Raw genomic sequence first — 21,823 nt, 5'->3', positions numbered from 1 at the left:
CTTTGCATTGAGAGGAGATTTAACATGACGAAACAAGAATCTCCCTTTTTTTGACTGTACTGTTACTTTTACTGTTTTACTCAAGTATGTTTTTGGCCAGATAGTTTTAATTGAGTAAAAATTTCACTGAGTATCCGTACTTTCACCTGAGTACAATTTTTGAGTGCTTTTTACACCCCTGTCAGTTTACTTAATATAATGCTGTACATTTTAACGTTATAAAAGCAATGAAGCAATAAAGTAAAGAATATGTGCTCATTGTGGTTTAATAAAGAAATTTAAAAGATGAGATATTTCATTAAATACATTTAAGTAAGGAGAGAGATCATTGCTGCATTAAATCCATGTCATGCAATACATAGAAAATCCATTATAGAAACTTAAATTATGAAAAAATAATCAATAAATATCTAATTAATACATGATATCATCATGCAGCATCTTGCAGAAATTCTCGAATCATAGATTTGTTCTTGTCATAAACAGATGAAAACGGTTTGTGCCTTTCTACAAAAAGACAGTCTGTGGTTAAGATGTGATCTCTAAAGTTACTGGATATTCTAAAAAACAGCTTCTGCTAAAACTATAAATAAGGTCTTCTGTAACTGATTTTTCCAAATATGGCTTAGATGCACTAGATTAAAAAACTTAAGCTTTCACCAATATCAAACTCACTGGTTACATGTGTTTTCTTAAATTGAGTGTAAACACTGGTTCAGAATGAATGTGCATCTGTGGTACAGTAGGTACTTTTGCTTTACTTCACAGACACATGAAACTTTATTATGGAGCTTCACAGGATCAAAACAGCGTCAATTATTCAGTTGCAACACACACTGATAGTCTGTTAATGGTGAATGGAAATATGCACAGACTTTATTTAGTCATATAGATGAGCTTGTTAGTAATGATCAATCTTATTACTGAGATTTTCACAATGATTACTCATACAGTCAAAACAGACATGTTTGAGAGACAAACCAGCCCATCACAAAGTCTCTTTACAGTAATGAATCTTAGCAGATAGTGGAGGAACAGCCTGCTCTAGGTTTACTTTTTGATGTATGAGGTGCTATTGGGTTCAGGCCACATTAATATCTGTATTAAGCGATGAACTACATACCTACAAAGAGCATCAGGATATGCAGAACCTTATTCCCTTTGATGCTTCTTATTAAAATGCATGAATGTTTATTGCTCTTGTGGATGTTTACTGATATGAACTCCGCCATACACTCATGAATCTTCCCAATAACAACATGGAGATCAGACACTGCATTTGTAGTTTGCTAGAATCACACAATATCAATTTAGTCTTTATTTGTTTACATTTTCTAATGCACAAGTTTGCTGTAAGTTCATAAAGCACAACTGCACAAGTCTTGCATGCATTTCTACTTGCTATCCACACTGTTTGTGGGCACAGATTAAATTTTAATACCAAATGAAAGTGGTAGTACTGCCCAAGAGTTTTAGTCTTATAATAAAAGTTCAGGTCTTAAACATCTTGATAAGGCAGCAATTCTCACCTTGGTATAATCTCACATACAAGATGTTACTGCTTGATAAACTGTAGTTGTCACAACCCAAAGAACATGGGTTATCTTAAATTAAAAATCTTAAATAAAGACGCAAATACAGATTAATTTAATACATTCAGGTCCAATTATCTATATATTCAGAAACAGATCTGGCCAGTTTTCTGTGCGTGATGCAATAGAAATAGAAATGATGAGAGAGTAAATAAAATTTGAAACAATGACATGGCAAAAAACGAAATGAATGTGCTTTCAAAATTACACAGAACTGAAATAATACACAATGACTAATTGCTACTGAATATAGTCTAATCATTTACAGACAAAATAGTTTCTATAGGACATATATCTTCTCAGAAATGGGATAATAGCTTTTATACAACTGAGAGGGAGGAAGAAGGGAAGTATCACTGTGGCAGGATTTTGAGAATAGCGTTCACCTCTTCAGCTACAGTCGTCAGGGCAAACTCAAACTGATCCTGAGAAAGAAACAGAGAGAGTACGTGTCAGTATGAAAGAGATTGTGTGTTTCAGTGTAGCTCAAGCTCGTATGTGTGTGTACATACCTTGGTCTGAACCATGCCGGGTCTCTGGTCTCTCAGGTGTTCCAGCGTAGCAGCAATATCAATCTCTTTTGCACCTGTAAAGCAAAGAATTTTGTATATTTCTATCAGTATTTATACTGACTGTACACAATGTGCAAAGTATTTTTTACCAACTAATCAGCTGATAATCAGCTTTTCTTTGTCTTTACCTTTGGCCATTTTATTCAACACCATGTCAATCAAAATGTATGTCCCAGTCCGTCCAGCTCCATCACTGATGGACAAAAAGCAAGATTAAAAAAAGTATAAATAATTAAATAAATAAAAAAGACAAATTACAGATTATTTTTCAGTGTCAATAATAAAATAAAATAAAAAGTTAAGAAAAATAGTTGCACAATAAGTTCGTAAATAAAACTTGTAATTGGGTCAAATTTGCTGTAAATTTACCTACCCTCAGGACATCTAAGATGTAAATGAGTTTTTTTTCTTCATGGGAACAGATTTTGAGAAATTTAGGATTACATCACGAGCTCACCAATAGATCCTCTGCAGTGAATGGGTGCCAACAGAATGAAAGTCCAAACAACTGATAAAAACATCACAGTAATCTACAAGTAATCCACATTACTCCAGTTCATGTTTGTAAGAAACAAATTCATCATTACAGCCTTTTTTCTTTAAACTAAAAACGTCCGTCCAAAATACCAGTCAATAATCTTTAATAGCACTTCCTCCGGTGAAAAATTCTATCCCTGTTGTCCTGTTGTCACATCAAAATCAACCGACATATTTGTTTAGAAGTGTTTTCATTGATGCATATTTCACTCCTGATTCAGACAATATTTTTTTTTTTTTTAAACTGGATAAAACAATATTATGGATTACGGACATCTTAACGTTGGATTTATAACAAACACAAAGCTTTACACATCACAAGACATAAACTGATGGCCTGAAGTTGTGTGGATAATTTGTGGATTATTGTGATGTAATTATTAGCTGATTAGACTCTCATTCTGATGGCTCCCATTCACTGCAGAGGATCTATTGGTGAGGAATTGATGTAATGATAATTATCTCCAAATCAGTTCTGTTGAAGAAACAAACTCATCTACATCTTAGATGGCCTGAGGATGAGTATAATTCCAACACATTTAATTTTTTTGGTGAACTGATCCTTTATTACACATTGTCTTTTTTACGCTTTAGTCAAAATGCAACATTTTCCTCCTCTTGCATGATTTTGCCTTCCCACTGATGTCATCATGACACCATGGGCAGGGAAAATAGCCAAACGTTTTCTTTCAACCATCTGTCTTTTAGTAAGTGCGGTAACCACGTAAAACTACTGATGCAAACACAGCGGTGGCGAGTAGGTGCGATTTCACCTGTTGTACTCTTAAATCTTGTTTTCTATCCCAAAAATGCCCTGGTTATGGTCTGCCGATTTGAATTTTGGCACTTTGAAGGATGAACATCAGAGAGTTTGTGTCGAGTTTTACATTTCAATTTAAAATAGCATTTTATTATTGTGCATTGTAACATTAGTATGAAAATTATTTAGCATCCTTCTGCTTTTGTTTATTTAGTGAACATTTATGTCAAATACATGCCTTATGTACTGTATTTTACTTTTTGCATACAGAATTTTATATATAGTTGACAACAGAGGCTGTTTTGTGACATCTCTAATGGCAAGTAATATTGCAGAATAAATGTCAAAGAATAAATATTGAATATTAAATTATTGCAGATGTGTGTTTGTACTTGCCTGCAGTGAACAATGACAGGGCAGGATCTTCCACGGTAGCATTTGTTTACCTTCCTATTGGAAAGAAGACCAACATACAATCATAAACACACACACACACACACACACAAATATATTAAAAGCTGAAGGTAGATTTCAGATACAGCCAAGCTCTATAGAAAAGGATGGAGTGCTACATATATTTATATAATAAAAGATACACAAATAAAGAAAGCTAGGGGTCAGTAAGAGTTTCAATATTTTAGAAATGTGTTTCTTATGCTCACCAAGGCATTTATTTGATCAAAAATACAGTAAAAATAGTAACATTGTGAAATATTGTTAGATTTTAATATAACTACTTTCTATTTTAATATATTTTAAAATGTAATTTATTCCAGCAATTGCAACGATATATGTATAAAATATATATATTTAAACTTTTAAACTGTAATGTATTAAAAGAAGGTTTTGACATCAAAGTGATTATAAAAACTGGGGATTAAAAAATATGAATTACGTAGGACAAATCTCACATGCTGTTTGTTTTTCTGTCATGTTGAGGGCTTTTACATGGTCTTTATTCATTTTATACTAAGCTAACAATATTTTCCATCTCCGACCCCTAAACCTAACCCTAAAGTAAACCTAAAGTTTTGTTTTACAAAAATTAAACATTATTATATTTTTTAAATTTATTTATTTATTAAATAATTTTATTTACTAAGTTGTTTGGTCAGAACAATATAGACAAAACCTGACATACACAAACACAGTCATATTAGCTTCAGACATGTTACTGGTTTATGCTGCTGGCTTTATTCAAATGAACATTAACAGGAGCGGGGCCAGGACCACAGCACAACAATTCTGATCGGAGAAAAACTGAATATATATGTATGTATATATATATATATATATATATAAAACACATGCAGAGAACTGTAGGTAAGAGGAGAAGAAAAGGAGGAAATCATAGGTCAGATCTTAGCAGACAGAAAGGGTGAACAAAGATTTAGGGTGGAAAGAGATAGAGGGAAGGGCTGGAATCCCAGGGTGCACTTGGATGCGGAGTCGCAGTTGTCAATGATCACTTTTGTGACTATGCAACTGGAGCCAGTGAACTAGCTGCACGACCACAAAAATGACACTGACAACCGCTCAGGAGCTGACACACACACACACACACGCTCGCACAACAAACAGGCAAAATGTGCACATGCTCGCATAGGCGCACCTGCGGAAGTCAAGCAGGGTTTGGCTGGTTTCGGGCGTTTGGTCATTCAGCCAGGTGTGATAGTGAAACTGTGTGACTGTACGGGTCTCGTTAGTCTGCATGTTCTTCAGGTAAAAACTCCGAACCAGGAAATCATCACACCACACATGCTCAGAAACCAGATTAACCTACATATGAGAGAAAAAAAGAGTTTATATACCAAACAGCATGACACAGCATTGAAAATCGTCCTATATACAGAGAGGGCAGAATCAAAAATACAAAAAGCCAAACCCAAAGTTTTGTCACTATTTTGTGTCTGCCCCATTATAGATTTCTGAATTTGCATTAAATTGCAGTTATTACTATGTGCACACTTTAAAAGGACTCTCCACACAAAGACATTTTCTTAAAATATCTTCCTTTGTGTTTCACAAAAGAAAGAAATTCATACAGTTCTGAAAATAACACAAGTGGGAGTAAATTATCCTTTTTTTTTTTGTTTACAATAACATTTTGCATTTTAAATTCTTAACAACCTGAAAATTTTAAAGCAAGAAATTTTCTTAAGAAAACATTAAGCCGCTATAAAGAACATAGACTGTGCATATATGGCAAAAAATAAAATAAAAATCCATATAAATTTTACAATATGAAATGGCTTAACAAGAACTGTAAAATTTAGTGAGATTACCACTGGCTTTGCATTTAAGACAATAACCCTAAACCCTATAATTTAGCTTTTTCTATCTATTATTAATGCAATAATGTCATTTACATGTTTCACTTATTGATTCTTTTAATATAGTTATTACTTATATATTCATTCGAGTCAAATTATTTTAATTTTTTTTCATGTGTCATTTGCCATAGTTATGATCATTAGCAGGGCAAAGCAATATATAGCCAATACATAAGCACATAATAAGAGATACATAAATAAATAAATAAATAAATAAATAAATAAATAAAGCTGGATTTGATCCATAGAAAGTACCAGAAAACATTTCTACAGACATTTTTAGCAAGTTATGATCTGTGCTGACAAAGTTATCATTAGCAGACATTTATACTGTGTAAACTGAATCCACAATCCATCTCTGTTTATAGTGCCAGTATATTGAGATGGATTGTAGAATAAATGTATAAATGTCCACAAATATTGCATTTGATAGGGTCCGTGCTAACTGGAGATCAATGAAAATGTTTTCTGGCATCTGATTGGATCAAATTCAATCAATTTTCATGTGATTTTGTTTTCACAGTCATTACTATGCCTAGCTGATGGTCATAAATAAGCTGCAAAAGTCACATGAATGATACAGATTTATGATAAATAATATATTGTTTTGATTCAGTTTTAAAGTTCAAAAGTAGTTAAAACTAAATGGAATTGCTGTACCATGTACAAATGTGACAGAAAACACTTTGTGCTAATTCTTTTGTCAATATTCACAAAACAGCAGAACAAAATGCCACAGTCATCCTCACAATGGTACCTCATAAATGTGGTAGAGGTTAGAGCCTTCATCGGGCCAGTAGTGATAACACTGCTTCACACCGTTCTCAGTGAGAGGAGTCAGCATGACAATCACCACACACCCGCTCTCCCAGACCATCTGCAAGAGACCTTGTGTTAGAGATCACACAAGAACAATCTCTCCAACATGATCTACAGGGCAAAACAAACCAATAACGCAGTTTACCTGCCAGAAGTCAGCCACGGTGGAGGGCAGCGGGCCCTGAGTGGCGATGTATGCAGGATTACGAGGGTCATGATCCATCTAAGAAAAAAAACAACTAAGTAATAACTTTCTGCACTATATGTAGTCTGGTTGTATGTAGTTTTAAATAATACACATGAGAATGAGCATTCAAAACACAAAGAATAAATTGCGCACACTAATAGTTCAGTTTATTTGCATGCACTGTCTGCATCATTATAGTACCATCATCATTTCAATGCTGCAAAGGTGGCCATAAAATCCGTACTGCACACAATTTGCACAGTGCAATTTTCCATATTGCATGGTTCTGAGTAATAAGTTGATGGCCAAATTTTCTGTAATATAAAATTAACTGTGATAACAGCAAGTAGTGTTCATTAACCAGCTGTTATGTGTCTTCCTCAAGGGCATAGTGGTGATGAAGCAGGTCTCAGTTTTTTGCGTTAACCGGTCCACAGACAGTTAATCAATGGCTTCTTTCCAAAGTAATTTACTCAAATTGTTTTCTACAAATACAGTCACACTGCACTAAACTGAGGTTAAAGTGTCCTACACCTAATGGCTTTTCCAGTTTGTGACGCAGTTTGCATTATATTAGTAGTCTATTTTTTAAGCAACAGTTTTTTTTCTTTTTTTCTGAAGTATTATATGTAGTTAGGGCTCACGATTGGACTGGCATTGATGTAGTCCGAGTTGCCTTGATTGTTCTCCACCTTCAGAGTTATTCTGCAATGATCGTCTAAACAAAAAACAAACAAATATTATTTTCAATTCTGAAAAACTTACTTACATCACAGAAATTCAATAATGCACTAACGGTTACAGTACATGAATAAACAAAGCACCTGGCTGAAAGTGGATATGTTTGTGTGTGTGACTCACAGGCTATGACTGTGCTTGCGCGGTTTTTCTTGACGTTGCCGTCTCTCTGGCCGATAGTGGTGGCATTGGGCTCAGCCTGGTATGCACAGAGAGCCTCCCACTCAGACACCAAACGAGTCTTATTTTTCAGGTGGTCCTCCATATACGCCTAAAGAAACATACAGGAGGTTTTGTGAGTCTTGTGCCATTATCCAGTAGTGAAAGATAATTTAATAGCCCCCAATGAAATGGAAATTAAAAGGGAAATGTAAATAATGTTTATTTTAATCCTTTTATTGGTACTTAACAAGACAACATATAAATATACGTTCAATGAAAAAAGTTTTTCATGTTTTTGAGTGAAGATTTAAGCTTTAACCAAGGCACCAGTTGCCACTGAATAAAGGCATCCGTGTTGCATTTTCAAACTTTTACAGTGTTCTCGTATATTGGTTTGTGCATGTACCAGTATCATGTGACCAGTAGAGATGTCCATGTTAGAATGGACGGGTTCTTCACTCCAGGAGGAGGTGCTAGTGCGTGCAGAGGGGCTTGGCATTGGGCCATCACTCAGCTGAGATGACACACTATTTATACGAGAAGAATGAATAGGATCTGGCTTCTCTACAGGAGGCTTTACTGCCATTCTCTGCCTGCACAACTCCTAGGGAGAAAGAGATGGAAATCTCATATCAATCAAAGAAATACTCTCAAACAAAGCAGCCAACACACACACACACACACACACACACACGCTCTTTGGTACCTGGTAGGTAGCAGTGGCGTCAGTGCTGGAGTCAGAGCCAAGGTTGGTGAGCTTCTCTTTGAGTTTGTGATGAGAGCGATGACGCAGACAGTAGACCACGCTGGATGCTATTAACACTCCAATTATACAGATGATGGAAATCACAGTCAGAATTAGAAACTTCAGAGATTCGGAGTGACTGTACTTAGTGGGAATCTGATTCAGTTTGCTCCTCTAGAAAGAAACAGAAAGACAAGTTGAAATACATTTCTTTAATTTTCAAGTTTATTTTATTTTAATTTGAAAGAAATTTGAAAGTGCATTTATTTTCTGAAGTCTGTAATATGTATATATGTGTGTGTGTGTGTGTGTGTGTGGGTGTGTGTATAGAGAGAGAGAGGGGGGGGGGCTTTCTTGCAGGACTTATGGGCTCCATAAAACCTTTTTGGGGGGTTCTCCATTTAAGGTTCCACCAGTGCGGTCATTTGAAGAACTCCTTTTCATTTTTACATGGATTTGATTACCAGTAGATTTATAGAGTTTATTTTAAACATTCAAATGACAGAATTGTATTTTATTCTGTTTGTATATTAACTTAAAAATGGGAACATCAAATCCTTGGAGAGAAATGACAAAGAAATTAAAAAAGTGGAAAAAAATCTTACATCAGTGACTCCAGCCTCTATAATCTTGACTTTTGCTTCTTTCTCCAGTTCATCCTTTCGATGGACTGATACAAGAGAAGAATCAGAATCAGTGGAGATCAGAGTACTTCTAAATCTGAACCGAGACATTCATGAAGGAGCTCATCTTGTATAGCATGTGCATAGTTAAGTCTCTCTGAACTAACCTGCCACATTAGCCACATCCGCTGTAGTGATGTTCTGAGCATTTGGACGGACCTGAAATGTCACAGCTGGACTAACAACACTATACAAAAAAACAGTTAATTATGTTGAGGAATCATGTCAATGTCCAACAAATATGAAATATACCCTCTAGTGTTTTAACCATAAGACTTATGAATACAATTTACTAAAAAGTCATCCATTAAATTATTTTCAGACCTTAAACCTGTCAGAACTTAAAGGTCAAGATGAAAAGTGTGATGTACATTCAAGAGAACAGAATTATTAAGAAAGAAAGAAATGTATGGTGGGAACTTGGTTCTGTCCATTGGTTATTGATGAATGCAGGCAGATCTGAAAGTGAGCTTATGGTCTGTTTGTTTACCAGAGGATCAAATTATGCTATTTTAATTAAAATATAAAAAGTAAAGAATTTTTAAAAGATAAAACATACAGATTATAAAACTACTACTAGGATTTAAATATGCCTTCCAATATGCCTTAACTTTATATTTTTCTCAACTTAATTTCAAAATTGACCCTTATATTCTGAACCTACAGTGTCATTTGGGAAATAATAAATGATGACTCACGAGAGGTCGGAGAAATCAGTCATTTGAATCTTCGCTTTACGAGCCACCAACTCCATTAGATTCAAACCCATATTAGTGGGAAGATTTCTGAACCAGAAAGAGAGAAAAATTATAAAAAAAATTTAAGATCTCTTAAAAACTATTTATTCTAATGCAATCACATTATAAAAGTGACTAAAATACAAAATTATTTATTTATTTAAATGTACAATAATACTTAATTCTTAATTCACTTAATTCTTAATTCAGTAATACTTACTTCATTTTCTTTTGAACTCTTTATACATCAAGCAATCCTAAAAAAATATGTCATAGTTTCCACAAAATATAAACTATTTTCAATATTGATAATAATAAGAAATGTCTCTTGAGCAGCAAATCAGCATATTAGAATGATTTCTGAGTAATCATGTAACACTGAAGACAGGAGTAATAATGCTGAAGATTTGAAAATTTAGCTTTCCCATAACAGGAATAAATAAATTGTGTGTGTATATATATATATATATATATATATATATATATATATAATAAATTCATATATTTTTTTTATATATAAATGTAGCCATGGTGTGGGAGTTTTTCCAAATGCTCATCAAAGTCTATACTTTACATTTTAACAGTGCTGCTCATATTCTGATCTAATGTTTGGCAAAATTGTGTAGAGAGAAACTGCCCAATAAAATACACGTATGGGTGTAAGAGTCACATGTAAATATCTCACTCTGTGTCAGTAATAATGTATCCGTAGATGTCATTTTTAGGGTTGCTCTGGACATCCAGCTGAAGATCCTGTGCTTTCATGTTCTTATGGTGTGGTGCAGGGTTTTCCTTCAGAGCAGAGGAGGGCGCTATAGCTGCTGCCTGGACCCAGCCTTCTACCTCCTCCACTCTCTCTATGGCCTTTTTCTGCATCCCCACCTCTCGGTGTGTGGTTCGGCTATGAACCGTCTCCACAGACACACCCCGCCCCTTATCAACAGGCTCAGCTTCTGAGCTGGAGGTTTTATCCAGGTACTCCAGCAGCTTTCCTAAAAAGCCCACATCCTGCTAAAACAGGAAGTAGACACAGGCTGAATGTAAATCCATCCTTAAAAGAAATTCAGTGCATAATATTAGTTATTTGAATTTATTTAATTGAAATGTAATGTAACATTCAACATTCAAATCAATCTATCTATCTATCTATCTATCTATCTATCTATCTATCTATCTATCTATCTATCTATCTATCTATCTATCTATCTATCTATCTATCTATCTATCTATCTTTATATATATATAATATATATATATATATATATATATATATATATATATATATTCATTATCTCAGAAAATTTGAATATTGTGAAAAGGTTCAATATTGAACCATTGACACCTTGCACAAGGAGGGTAAGGTCATTGCAAAAGAGGCTGGCTGTTCACAGAGCTCTGTGTCCAAGCACATTAATAAAGAGGTGAAGGGAAGGAAAAGATGTGGTAGAAAAAAAGTGTACAAGCAATAGGGATAACCGCACCCTGGAGAGGATTGTGAAACAAAACCCATTCAAAAATGTGGGGGAGATTCACAAAGATTGGACTGCAGCTGGAGTCAGTGCTTCAAGAACCACTACGCACAGACGTATGCAAGACATGGATTTCAGTTGTCGCACTCCTTGTGACAACAGACAGCGTCAGAAGCATCTTGCTTCAAAAAGACTGGACTGCTGCTGAGTGGTGCGAAGTTATGTTCTCTAATGAAAGTAAATTTTGCATTTCCTTTGGATATCAGGGTCATTGAGTCTGGAGGAAGAGAAGAGAGGCAAACAATTCATGTTGCTTGAGGTCCAGTGTAAAGTTTCCACAATCAGTGATGGTTTGGGGTGCCATGTCATCTGCTGGTGTTGGTCCACTGTGTTTTCTGAGGTCCAAGGTCAACACAGCCGTATTCCAGGAAGTTTTAGAGCACTTCATGCTTCCTGCTTCTGACCAACTTTATGGAGATGCAGATTTCATTTTCCAACAGGACTTGGCACCTGCACACAGTGCCAAAGCTACCAGTACCTGGTTTAAGGACCATGACATCCCTGTTCTTAATTGGCCAGCAAACTAGCCTGACCCCATAGAAAATCTATGAGGTATTGTGAAGAGGAAGATGCGATATGCCAGACCCAACAATGCAGAAGAGCTGAAGGCCACTATCAGATCAACCTGGGCTCTCATAACACCGGAGCAGTGCCACAGACTGACCGACCCCAATTCAACGCTGCATTGCTGCAGTAATTCAGGCAAAAAGAGCCCCAACTAAGTATTGAGTGATGTACATGCTCATACTTTTCATTTTCATACTTTTTAGTTTGCCAAGATTTCTAAAAATCCTTTCTTTGTATTGGTCTTAAGTTATATTCAAATTTTCTGAGATACTGAATTTGGGATTTTCCTTAGTTGTCAGTTACAATCATCAAAATTAAAAGAAATAAACATTTGGAATATATCAGTCTGTGTGTAATGAATGAATATAATATACAAGTTTCACTTTTTGAATGGAATTAGTGAAATAAATCAACCTTTTGATAATATTCTAATTATATGACCAGCACCTGTATATATATATATATATATATATATATATATATATAATCAATAGAATTTGTTTAACTGCAATTTGTTAAAATGCAAATAAACTATAATAGAATAATAGACAGTCAATCTATTATATATATATATATATATATATATATATATATATATATATATATATATATATATATATATATATATATATATATATATATATATATATATATATACAGTACAGACCAAAAGTTTGGAAACATTACTATTTTTAATGTTTTTGAAAGAAGTTTCTTCTGCTCATCAAGCCTACATTTATTTGATCAAAAATACAGAAAAAACTGTATTATTGTGAAATATTATTACAACTTAAAATAATAGTTTTCTATTTGAATATACTTTAAAAAAATAATTTATTCCTGTGATGCAAAGCTGAATTTTCAGCATCATTACTCCAGCCTTCAGTGTCACATGTAACATCCAGTCTATCACATGATCATTTAGAAATCATGCTAATATTCTGATTTATTATGAGTGTTGGAAACAGTTCTGCTGTCTAATATATTTGATGAATAAAAGGTTAAAAAGAACTGCATTTATTCAAAATATTTTTTTTTCTAATAATATATATTCTAATAATATATTTTCTTTACTATCACTTTTTATCAATTTAACACATCCTTGCTTTATAAAAGTATTGGTTTTATTTAAAAAGAAGAAAGAAAAAAAATTAAATTATAATTTAAAGTATAATAAATTTAAAAACAATTATTATAAATTGTAATAATATATCACAATATTACATTTTTTTCTGTATTTTTGATCAAATAAATGCAGGCTTGATGAGCAGAAGAAACTTCTTTCAAAAACATTAAAAATAGTAATGTTTCCAAACTTTTGGTCTGTACTGTATATATATATTTTTTTTTATAGGTTTACAGATTTAACCTTAAGAGTGGGAAGAAAATGTTTGTATTTGTGTACTGGCATAAAGTATTTTTCTGACCTAATACAACCAACACTAGCACTACCTTGCTGTCCATAGTTCTCTTCTCCTCCACTACCGTCTGTCCCTCTGAAAGAGAAACATCATGATCATTAGAAATGCTTATCTATGTATGATTGACGGCTTTGCTTCAGATGATGTTACCTGTCACAGGTGGGATGATTTGGATTGTCCTTTGAGTGACTGATGAACTTTCCTCATTCTCTTCTCTCTGATTCTGAGCACTGTCTTCAGGGGCTTGATCCATTACATAACTCTCAGGATGCTGGTCCTCATATTGCATGTCTTCATCCTCGTCCTCAGGACTCTGTGTCTCCAGGTCTCTGGGCCTTTCTCCTTGACCTGCCTGCTTGTCTGCCACCTGCAGAGCGTCCATGATTAGAACAGCAAGCTTATCCAGGTCTGCTGCCTTCAGACTCTTCACATCCCCACTCTGCCTTCCCATGTTCCGCAGAACTTTCCAGATGAAGGATTCTGTGAAGAAGTGAACATTATTAAATCTGGAGGATATTTGATGATCTGATTATTGGTGAAATATAAAAAATTCTTTTCTGAGGGTCAGTCTCCAAAGCATTCTGATTTTTGAATTTTATTTGCTTCACATGCCAAAAAAGACTTTAAAATGACTTATTGCATTATCATGCAGTGGATGGTTGGCGGTGAACTGTTTACTTTGTATCACTAGTAAAATAGCAAAAAAAAAAAAAAAAAAACGGTCTCTACACATTAAACTGGAATAGGAGTATTTTTTTTTTCTAATAAATTATAAAAAAATTGCATACTGAACCACTGAATTTTGGCCTGTTCTTCACACAAAGCTATCATTGGACTTTTAATAGTCTAGTTTTAGCTTCTTCTGTGGTACTCTTTGCTACTTTATTGTCCATTAAAGAGCTTGACAAACTCTAGGCTACATTTGTGTTCTGTTAATGATCTCCTTTTGTTTTTCACAGAAAAAAGGAAGTCATACAGGTTTTGATAACACAAGTAAATGATGACAGATAAGGCGAGCAGGTGCAAGAAGGAAGAGAAGATAACATCATACCATCCACGGGTCTAAGAGAGTCACTGGCGGAAGACTTTGTTGATCCATCTTTTAAGTAGAGTCGGTCCACTCTGGATCTGTCTCCCAGATCAGACTGAGGCAGTTTGTTCTTGGAAAGATACTTCTGAAGAGCGGCTGTGAGCAGGTCTAACCCCTCGTCCTGCTGGGGAACTTGTGCCGCATCGCTCTGGTATCGGATGAGGTCAGGGTAGGACTGTGACTTAAAGGGCACCTCTGGAATGAACTGAGGAGGGGACGAGTCACTTTCAGGCCGTGGTTCTCCAGTGCGATAATATTGAAGCTCCGCCCCCTACACAGGATAAACATAGACATTTAAAACATTAGCATCTATTATAATAAGGTTAACAACACATATATATGGGTAATTCCAGGGTGCGATTTGCCGGGGGGAGGGGGTTGGGGTGCAAGGGATTTCCCCCTTTCTGGTCAATGTATCCCTGCCTCTGCTTAATTATTTTTATCCCCGGTGGGGACTCCCTGGTGCTGCCGTACGAGCGCGAGGTCTCTCTTTCCAGCACGAGCCTCTCTCTCTGTATCTGCTGTGTTCAGCGAGCGCAGAGAGGAGCACCACTTACAGTAAAAAAAAAAAGATATTCTGTTGCTTCTAACTCTATTTTACAAGCAAGTATAGCCGACATCAGTCACAGCACAACCATGGACTTTTTCGTATGTGTACTTGATTTCATTAGTGCAGATTAATGTTTGAGAGCTGGTTATGTAGTCTTAATGGACCGCGTTTCAGTCATTATAATATTCATTCCATTGTCTGACAACAGAAACATTAAAATATAGTAATAAAAACAGTTTTATTGATAATTAAATTAAATGGCTAAATTAAATTGCAGTATGTGAGCATAGGGAGACAATACAATATGACGCACTTACGTCATAAATATGCTAATTAGAGCATGAGGTCATCTAGTTAATGTTCTCATGATTTATTTTTATGAATGAAAATGTTTCAAAACATCCCCCCCTCTGTTATTTTCACAAATCGCACCCTGGGTAAATCACACTTGCTATGTTTATGCATTTAGCAAATTTAATCAATTTTACAATTCAGTCTGTCACGTTAATAATTTAAGTAACATATTGTTGGGCCTAAATACGAGATTTCTTTTCACTTTTATTTGATAAACAATTCTACTACTGTGTTCAGTCACCACCCAATGTAAATCTCTGACCTAATGCAAAACCAAAAGCACAGCCCCAGGACATACACACCTTACTCACCTTGTGTGCTGATTTTGGTAGCAGTCCCAGGTCCTGCAGGTATTTCAGGGTCTTCCTAACCTCAGCCTCGGATGATTTCATTCTCTTGTCTCCAACAGCAGCCCCATAACCCTGCGGCCTGTCAGAATATCAAGACATAAGCCATGACTGTATCAATCCTTTGGCAGGTGAATCACAGGTAATAATCAGAAATAACTTGCATCCTCTGTAAAGTTCCTTTGAATCGTTATATATTGCAAAATAGAATAAACTGCGTTGCTAAACCTCAGTTTTTATTGAGAAGTTGCTCATATCGGTTTAATTAACTTTTATTTAGATAAACTGATCTAACTGAACTAATAATAAACTACAAAAATCAATAAAATTAAAGTGTTGAGTATAGTAGATTATTTTATTATTAGGATTCCCATGAAGAATGGTCATACTAAAATCTCTCACTCTGACAAATCTGAGCACAGGGTGTGAGATTATTGATTTTCTACAACTCTGTTAGAGACAAAGTATTTTTTCCAGGAGAGATAGGTACCTGTAACTTGAGGTTCTTGCTAAGTGTCTTTAAGCAAGAGAGTGTCTTTGAACAGCATCATATGTTTTCTGAGAGTGATGAAAAGCCAAATAGTATATATGGAGCTGGTTTAGGTGTGATTTATGCAAAAGATTTTTCATCTGTTGATGTTTCCTTCCTATGGCTATATAAGTGTGCAAACTAACTAGCGATTGTTAGTGTGTTTTACCTTGGCTCTGGTAATGGTAGGGAAACTTTGTGTAGTTTTGAGAACTCGTTTGATAAAACTTGTTGTGTGACATCATCTTCCCAAGACAATCCTGCAAGGACAGAATGAAAGCAGAAGATTTTGACTCATCTTACATAAATAGTCGCACACACACACACACACACACACACAGACACAGAGCCTCTGATTTGATCCTGAGGAGCTCTAGGAGCAGCCTTTATAACCATGGTGACAGTGATGTGTGCGGTTGCTATAGTGACATTAATGCACCTACCTCTGTGTGCCAGTTTCTGGAGCAGCGTGCGGAATCTCTGTACCGTTGCTGCTGTGACATCATACGTGTAGACGGCTGTTAGCGGAGCGGCCTCACAGCGGCCAAACATGCCATCTACAGAGACAATCAAATCAACAGCCACTTTAGAATGACAAATATGTGCACTAGAATACGTCATGCTGTGTGTGTTTATTTTTAGATCCATTAACAGTCTCATCTTATTAAAAACAGTCACCAGGGGCAACTGAGACAGGACCAGCTGGAGTCGCCGTCACCTATATGATACGCAAAGAAAATTACATTTGCATCTCTATTTTGCACTCACACGAAGGGAAACACATCGCTGTGTTATTATTCAGTATGTAATTGGAGCACAGCAAAAGATCCTATATGCCGTAACATCAAGAGTCAAATCATGCCAATCATAACAGAAGTCAATTCCATATAGAATTCTTATTATTACAGCTGGAATAAAGTCTTCCATTCTAAGGGTTGGAGAAAGGGAAGAAAACTGAGGTAAAAATTAAATACTACTTCTTTGTGCGTGATTTTTTTTAATTCAAATCTTAAATGGAAAAATAAATTTAAAAATTTAAAAATAACCCTAAATCTGATGTGTGATTATGTGTGTATATCAGCTATGAGTCTTAACTAGCATTTTATGGTATTCATTTTACAGAGTATTTTGTTTTTAACATACTGTTTCTGCATCGATGCCAGACTAATTCATCTGTTATGAACAATTTTTACTGTTTTACAATTTCCAAATAGATAGAAGCAATTAAAGGAGATAAAGAAGCTTTCATTTGTACAGTATTTAATTCACTAATTTAATCCTATAATAGGACGTACACATATTTATTTAATAACTATAATAATTGTTTATATGTTTATATAATACATTAGATATATTAGCCATTTTTCATTCTTGAAATATGCTTTCATCTTCTCATTGGCAAAATTAAATAATGAACACAAAACCAGAATCTGACAGAATCATTCAGTAGAAATAACACACTCATGTCACATATGAGTAAGAAAGGAGGTTAGGTCTATGACCTACACGTGAATGATTTCATTCATATAACCCTCTCATTGATGAAGTGTCATATTGTACCAACAAAAAGACAGATTTTTATTGAGTAGAGTTCGGAATGGTTGCTAAGCAACACAAAAATGATATTAAACAGCACCGTGTGTGGGTGTTGATGTATTTGATAGGGTGTGTGAGAGTCTTTATTTGTTGTGAGTGTGACATAACAAAAGAGTTAAATTCACTGTATTCATAATGTACACAGCTGCTGAATCCAGATGAAAATAAAAACCAAGTGCTTGATCAAACAGCATGATGCATGAGATCTACAGAGACCGCAGGTCCCGAATGCAAGTGTGTGACTCACCATTAAGACAGACTTCATAATTCAGACACAGACCCTTCTCAAACAGGCAGCCTGAGAGAAAGAGAAACTGAATTTTAAGAGGGCCACACCAAAGACAATAATTATAACAATAACTGAAATGTTTGAATAATCCTTCTAATTCTTTAAGAATAGTGTAGTTCAGATCACAGAAATAATGATAATGACACAGAGAAAGGATATTGTTGTAATCACTTTCAGATGGATGAATGATAAAACCCTGACATTGCATTTAATGCAACACATGACAAAAACTGCATTTAAAAAAAAAAGAACATTATGTATTGATGTGAATGAGAACTTTCTTGATGTAAACAGGACTCAAAAAATGATTTAGTTTTACTCCATTTTTTATGCAGTGACACTCTCTATTAGCTGACTGATATCACTGAATTAGGTGTCCAGAGATATCACTCCTCCACAGTTTTTTAGGGATCTCAATAATATCTCAAACTGTACTCCAATTTGCCCCAAGAAAGACTGAAATCAAAAGAAAGTATAAATATTTCATCCACAAACTATGCTGTCCACATCAGTTTTATAAATACCTTCTACTACTGTATATCAGAGGGTAAACATCTAGGAAAAACTTTACATCAACTAAGAACTCCTGAGGGATAAAAAGCAACATCTGAGCAATCAAACTTTCCTCTGGGCTGCACTGTATCTTTGTACCATATGCTTTGCTGATAATAACATATCTTTGTAGGTAACTTTTACAATCGAGAGGGCAGAAATATGTTAAACATTCCTTCTCTGCATTTTTGCTTACGTATATTAAATTCCTCAGAATCTTCACCCTAACAGCTGGGATTTCTTGTTTTTAATCAAACCACACGTGCATTTTGCAAAATGCACGTGTTTGTAAAATTTGTCATGATGATGACTTCATTGTCAGACAATGTCTGCAATTTTTCTTGCCTACTGCTAAACTGATCGTGATGTATGGTATTACAGGACTTACTGCAGAGTGTTTGACATTCACACAAATCATTCATAGTAAATTCTGCTCACACAAATGCTCTCACGCCAAGTGCCTCAGCAGAAAAAAGCTCTTTCTCGGGCTCTGAATGTCGGTGAGGGGTTTAGAAGTATCTGACCTCATCTACTCATATGTGATTAACAAGCCGTGAATTCCTTCTTCTGGTTTTATTTAAGCCTGATTCTTCTTTGCATCATCTAGTTTTAACATTTACTGTCATGATTGTGCGATAAAATACAAGTACTCCTTTAAAAAAAAAAAAAAAACTCATTACTTATAGTTTACACATTTCAGATAATCAGCTGAAAGCTCTACATGTTTAGTCTGATTCATAAAAAAGACATTTATCCACATATTCATTTAGAATTAAACAGCCTGATGGACGTATAGACTTATGGATGTATTATTTATTTAATTGCCCACTAATCTACTACGGAAGTCTACACATAAGTACATGAATATATAAATAGCTCAACATTTTGAAGGTTAATGCACACACATCCCTCGCCTTTCATAAGATGCATGATTGTATTTTGACGCAAATAGAGCAGACAGGATGCACCCACACATGACACATATACACATAAACAACGTCATAAATAATGCATGCTTGCCTTTTTATATTCCTATTAAAACCTCTCTGTTACAATGGAGAGCGGTTTGCATGCTCAGTTTAGAGGGAGGCAGTGTGAAGCTGCAGTCACAGTTTATCAGAATGATGGTGGACAGACTGTCTCCTCACTGACATCCTCTCAAATAAATCCACTGACACTCATCAGCTCAAATTATGAGCCACAGAGGTGAGGTTCTTGTGTGACGATGAGGTCAGCTTCTGCATGAGGCAACATCTGAGGACTGAGTGCAAATGCTGGGGTTTTGCAGTATCCAGGTAGTTTAATGACAGATGGGTCTTCATGAGTAAATATGGATAGACAGACCATAAAATCTGTTAACACTGAAACCTCATTTTTATGAGTGTATAGTACTGTGTGCTCTCTGTAGCTTCCTGCAATTTTGTCACTAATTTACTTTTTTTGATTGAGAATTATTTCCAAAGGTACCTTCAAAGTAATTGATCTTATTTCACAGTGGCCAAATGTAGCGAGACGTACAACTGCTACTGGTTTAAATCAAAGATTTACTTTAATAAAAACTAGAGCAAACAATAAAATCTGGGAAAAAACAAGCCATTGAAGAATATATTCTTTTACCATTTATATTTTTGTTTAACATATTTTGATTTAAAGACCCTGGTCACATGGAAATACATATAAATTTTATGACAAATAAAAACGAAAATTAATGGTACTGAAACGCAAAAATGGACTTTGCTGTGCTAATGTTTGGCGTGCATGTGATATGCAGTATTCATATGCATATGATATGAAATTTGTTGGCGTGCATATAATACACAGTTTTTGTTTACAAATGATACAAATCTACCCCACAACCCTAATCCTACCCAACGTGTAGCATATACAAGCCAAAGTCCATTTTAGCAAATCAATACCATGAGTTTTTATTTGGTGTACTATTTGGATTAAAAAGTCTTGGCAACTCTAACATAGGCAATAAAATAATATTAATAAAAATAAAACAATAAAAATGAATGAATAGTTTAAAATAAATATGGAATAAACTGGAATTTCACTATTAAATGAATCTGTTAAAGTAGCATTTTGTATAACTATTTTGTGTGTTGATAGTTAGGTGTTACATTTGCTCATACTATATTAGTTTTATATAATCAATACATTTTATTGATCTGTAACTGCAAAATCACACTAAATTTAGCCTACATTACTTTTACAAAATTTGAAATGCTACGGCATTAACTGGCTGTCTTTTAGCTGACAAACCTCAAGTATGAGTATGTATGTATATATATATATATATATATATATATATATATATATATATATATATATACATATATATATATTCACTTTTTAAAGTCAGTTTGGAAATCCTTTGTTTTATGGGAGAGGAGCCCTTATCTTTTGACTGACTATTATGTCAGTTTATAATGTACATACATTCAGCTATTCATACAGCCTAGAGCAATCAAGTCAATATGAAATTAACATGTTCCAACCTGTTGCTATGGTAACAGTTGCTAATGACTGACAGGATGACCTTTTCTGGGCTGGGTTTATGAATCACACACAGACCCCGTATCAACTCTATTACTGTGGTTCATGCTGAGAGCAGGGCCGAGCTGTAATCTGTGATGCTTCATTTCCTGTGCTGTTGCTGCTACTGCACTGACTGCAGACAGAGGCCCTCCTGAACACACAAACAACTATCTGATGTTCAGACCAATAATCTGATTAAACAATATAAATAATACTATGCATTCGTCAAGATAACAGGCCCAGTGTCCATCACCGTTTCTCAAGCTCCGGACCCAGTTATGTAATGAACAGTGTATGAGGTCCTACAGCTTCACATTGTATGACTTAAAATCATTGAATGTACAAAATTAAGCTATTTCAGAGAATGGAGTGACTGATGGATCAGCCAGTGTTGTATTTTTTGCGGAAATCTAGCTATATTATTATATTCTCTTTCTTGTCGCTCATTCTTTATTGGCTCCATAAGGAAGACCGCGCATCCACCCGACAGATTACAAAGCTCTGCCTATAAAACAGATATAAACCATTGGAAACGACTCGGAAGGGAGACACTGACTTCTTATCAAAATATAGGGATATAATTAACATGGCGC

General features: G+C 34.9%; 1 protein-coding gene across 3 annotated transcripts in view; it reads right to left on the bottom strand.

The window, feature by feature from the left end:
- Window positions 1-1,569: 1,569 nt before the first annotated feature.
- LOC132096164 (receptor-type tyrosine-protein phosphatase N2-like) overlaps window positions 1,570-21,823 on the bottom strand; it is a 20,661-nt gene continuing 407 nt past the window's right edge. Inside the window, exons 2-23 of one of the 3 annotated variants that reach the window (XM_059501385.1) lie at window positions 18,096-18,146; window positions 16,696-16,809; window positions 16,422-16,512; window positions 15,679-15,805; window positions 14,434-14,743; window positions 13,533-13,862; window positions 13,414-13,457; window positions 10,551-10,873; window positions 9,827-9,913; window positions 9,236-9,315; window positions 9,051-9,115; window positions 8,407-8,619; window positions 8,107-8,304; window positions 7,662-7,809; window positions 7,445-7,518; window positions 6,759-6,836; window positions 6,552-6,671; window positions 5,074-5,240; window positions 3,858-3,911; window positions 2,293-2,357; window positions 2,105-2,178; window positions 1,570-2,017 (exon numbers count right to left, since the gene is read on the bottom strand). In XM_059501385.1, coding sequence (XP_059357368.1) covers window positions 1,946-2,017; window positions 2,105-2,178; window positions 2,293-2,357; window positions 3,858-3,911; window positions 5,074-5,240; window positions 6,552-6,671; window positions 6,759-6,836; window positions 7,445-7,518; window positions 7,662-7,809; window positions 8,107-8,304; window positions 8,407-8,619; window positions 9,051-9,115; window positions 9,236-9,315; window positions 9,827-9,913; window positions 10,551-10,873; window positions 13,414-13,457; window positions 13,533-13,862; window positions 14,434-14,743; window positions 15,679-15,805; window positions 16,422-16,512; window positions 16,696-16,809; window positions 18,096-18,146 — 2,885 coding nt within the window. In that variant the 3' untranslated portion in view covers window positions 1,570-1,945. Of the gene's footprint in view, window positions 2,018-2,104; window positions 2,179-2,292; window positions 2,358-3,857; window positions 3,912-5,073; window positions 5,241-6,551; window positions 6,672-6,758; window positions 6,837-7,444; window positions 7,519-7,661; window positions 7,810-8,106; window positions 8,305-8,406; window positions 8,620-9,050; window positions 9,116-9,235; window positions 9,316-9,826; window positions 9,914-10,550; window positions 10,877-13,413; window positions 13,458-13,532; window positions 13,863-14,433; window positions 14,744-15,678; window positions 15,806-16,421; window positions 16,513-16,695; window positions 16,810-18,095; window positions 18,147-21,823 lie in introns of all 3 variants that reach the window. The other 2 variants (XM_059501384.1, XM_059501386.1) reach the window with 2 other exon arrangements.

This window comes from Carassius carassius, chromosome 20 (genome assembly GCF_963082965.1).
Source record: "Carassius carassius chromosome 20, fCarCar2.1, whole genome shotgun sequence".
In the NCBI taxonomy this organism is placed as follows: Eukaryota; Metazoa; Chordata; class Actinopteri; order Cypriniformes; family Cyprinidae; genus Carassius; species Carassius carassius.
This window is presented reverse-complemented; position numbering and strand designations above follow the sequence as displayed.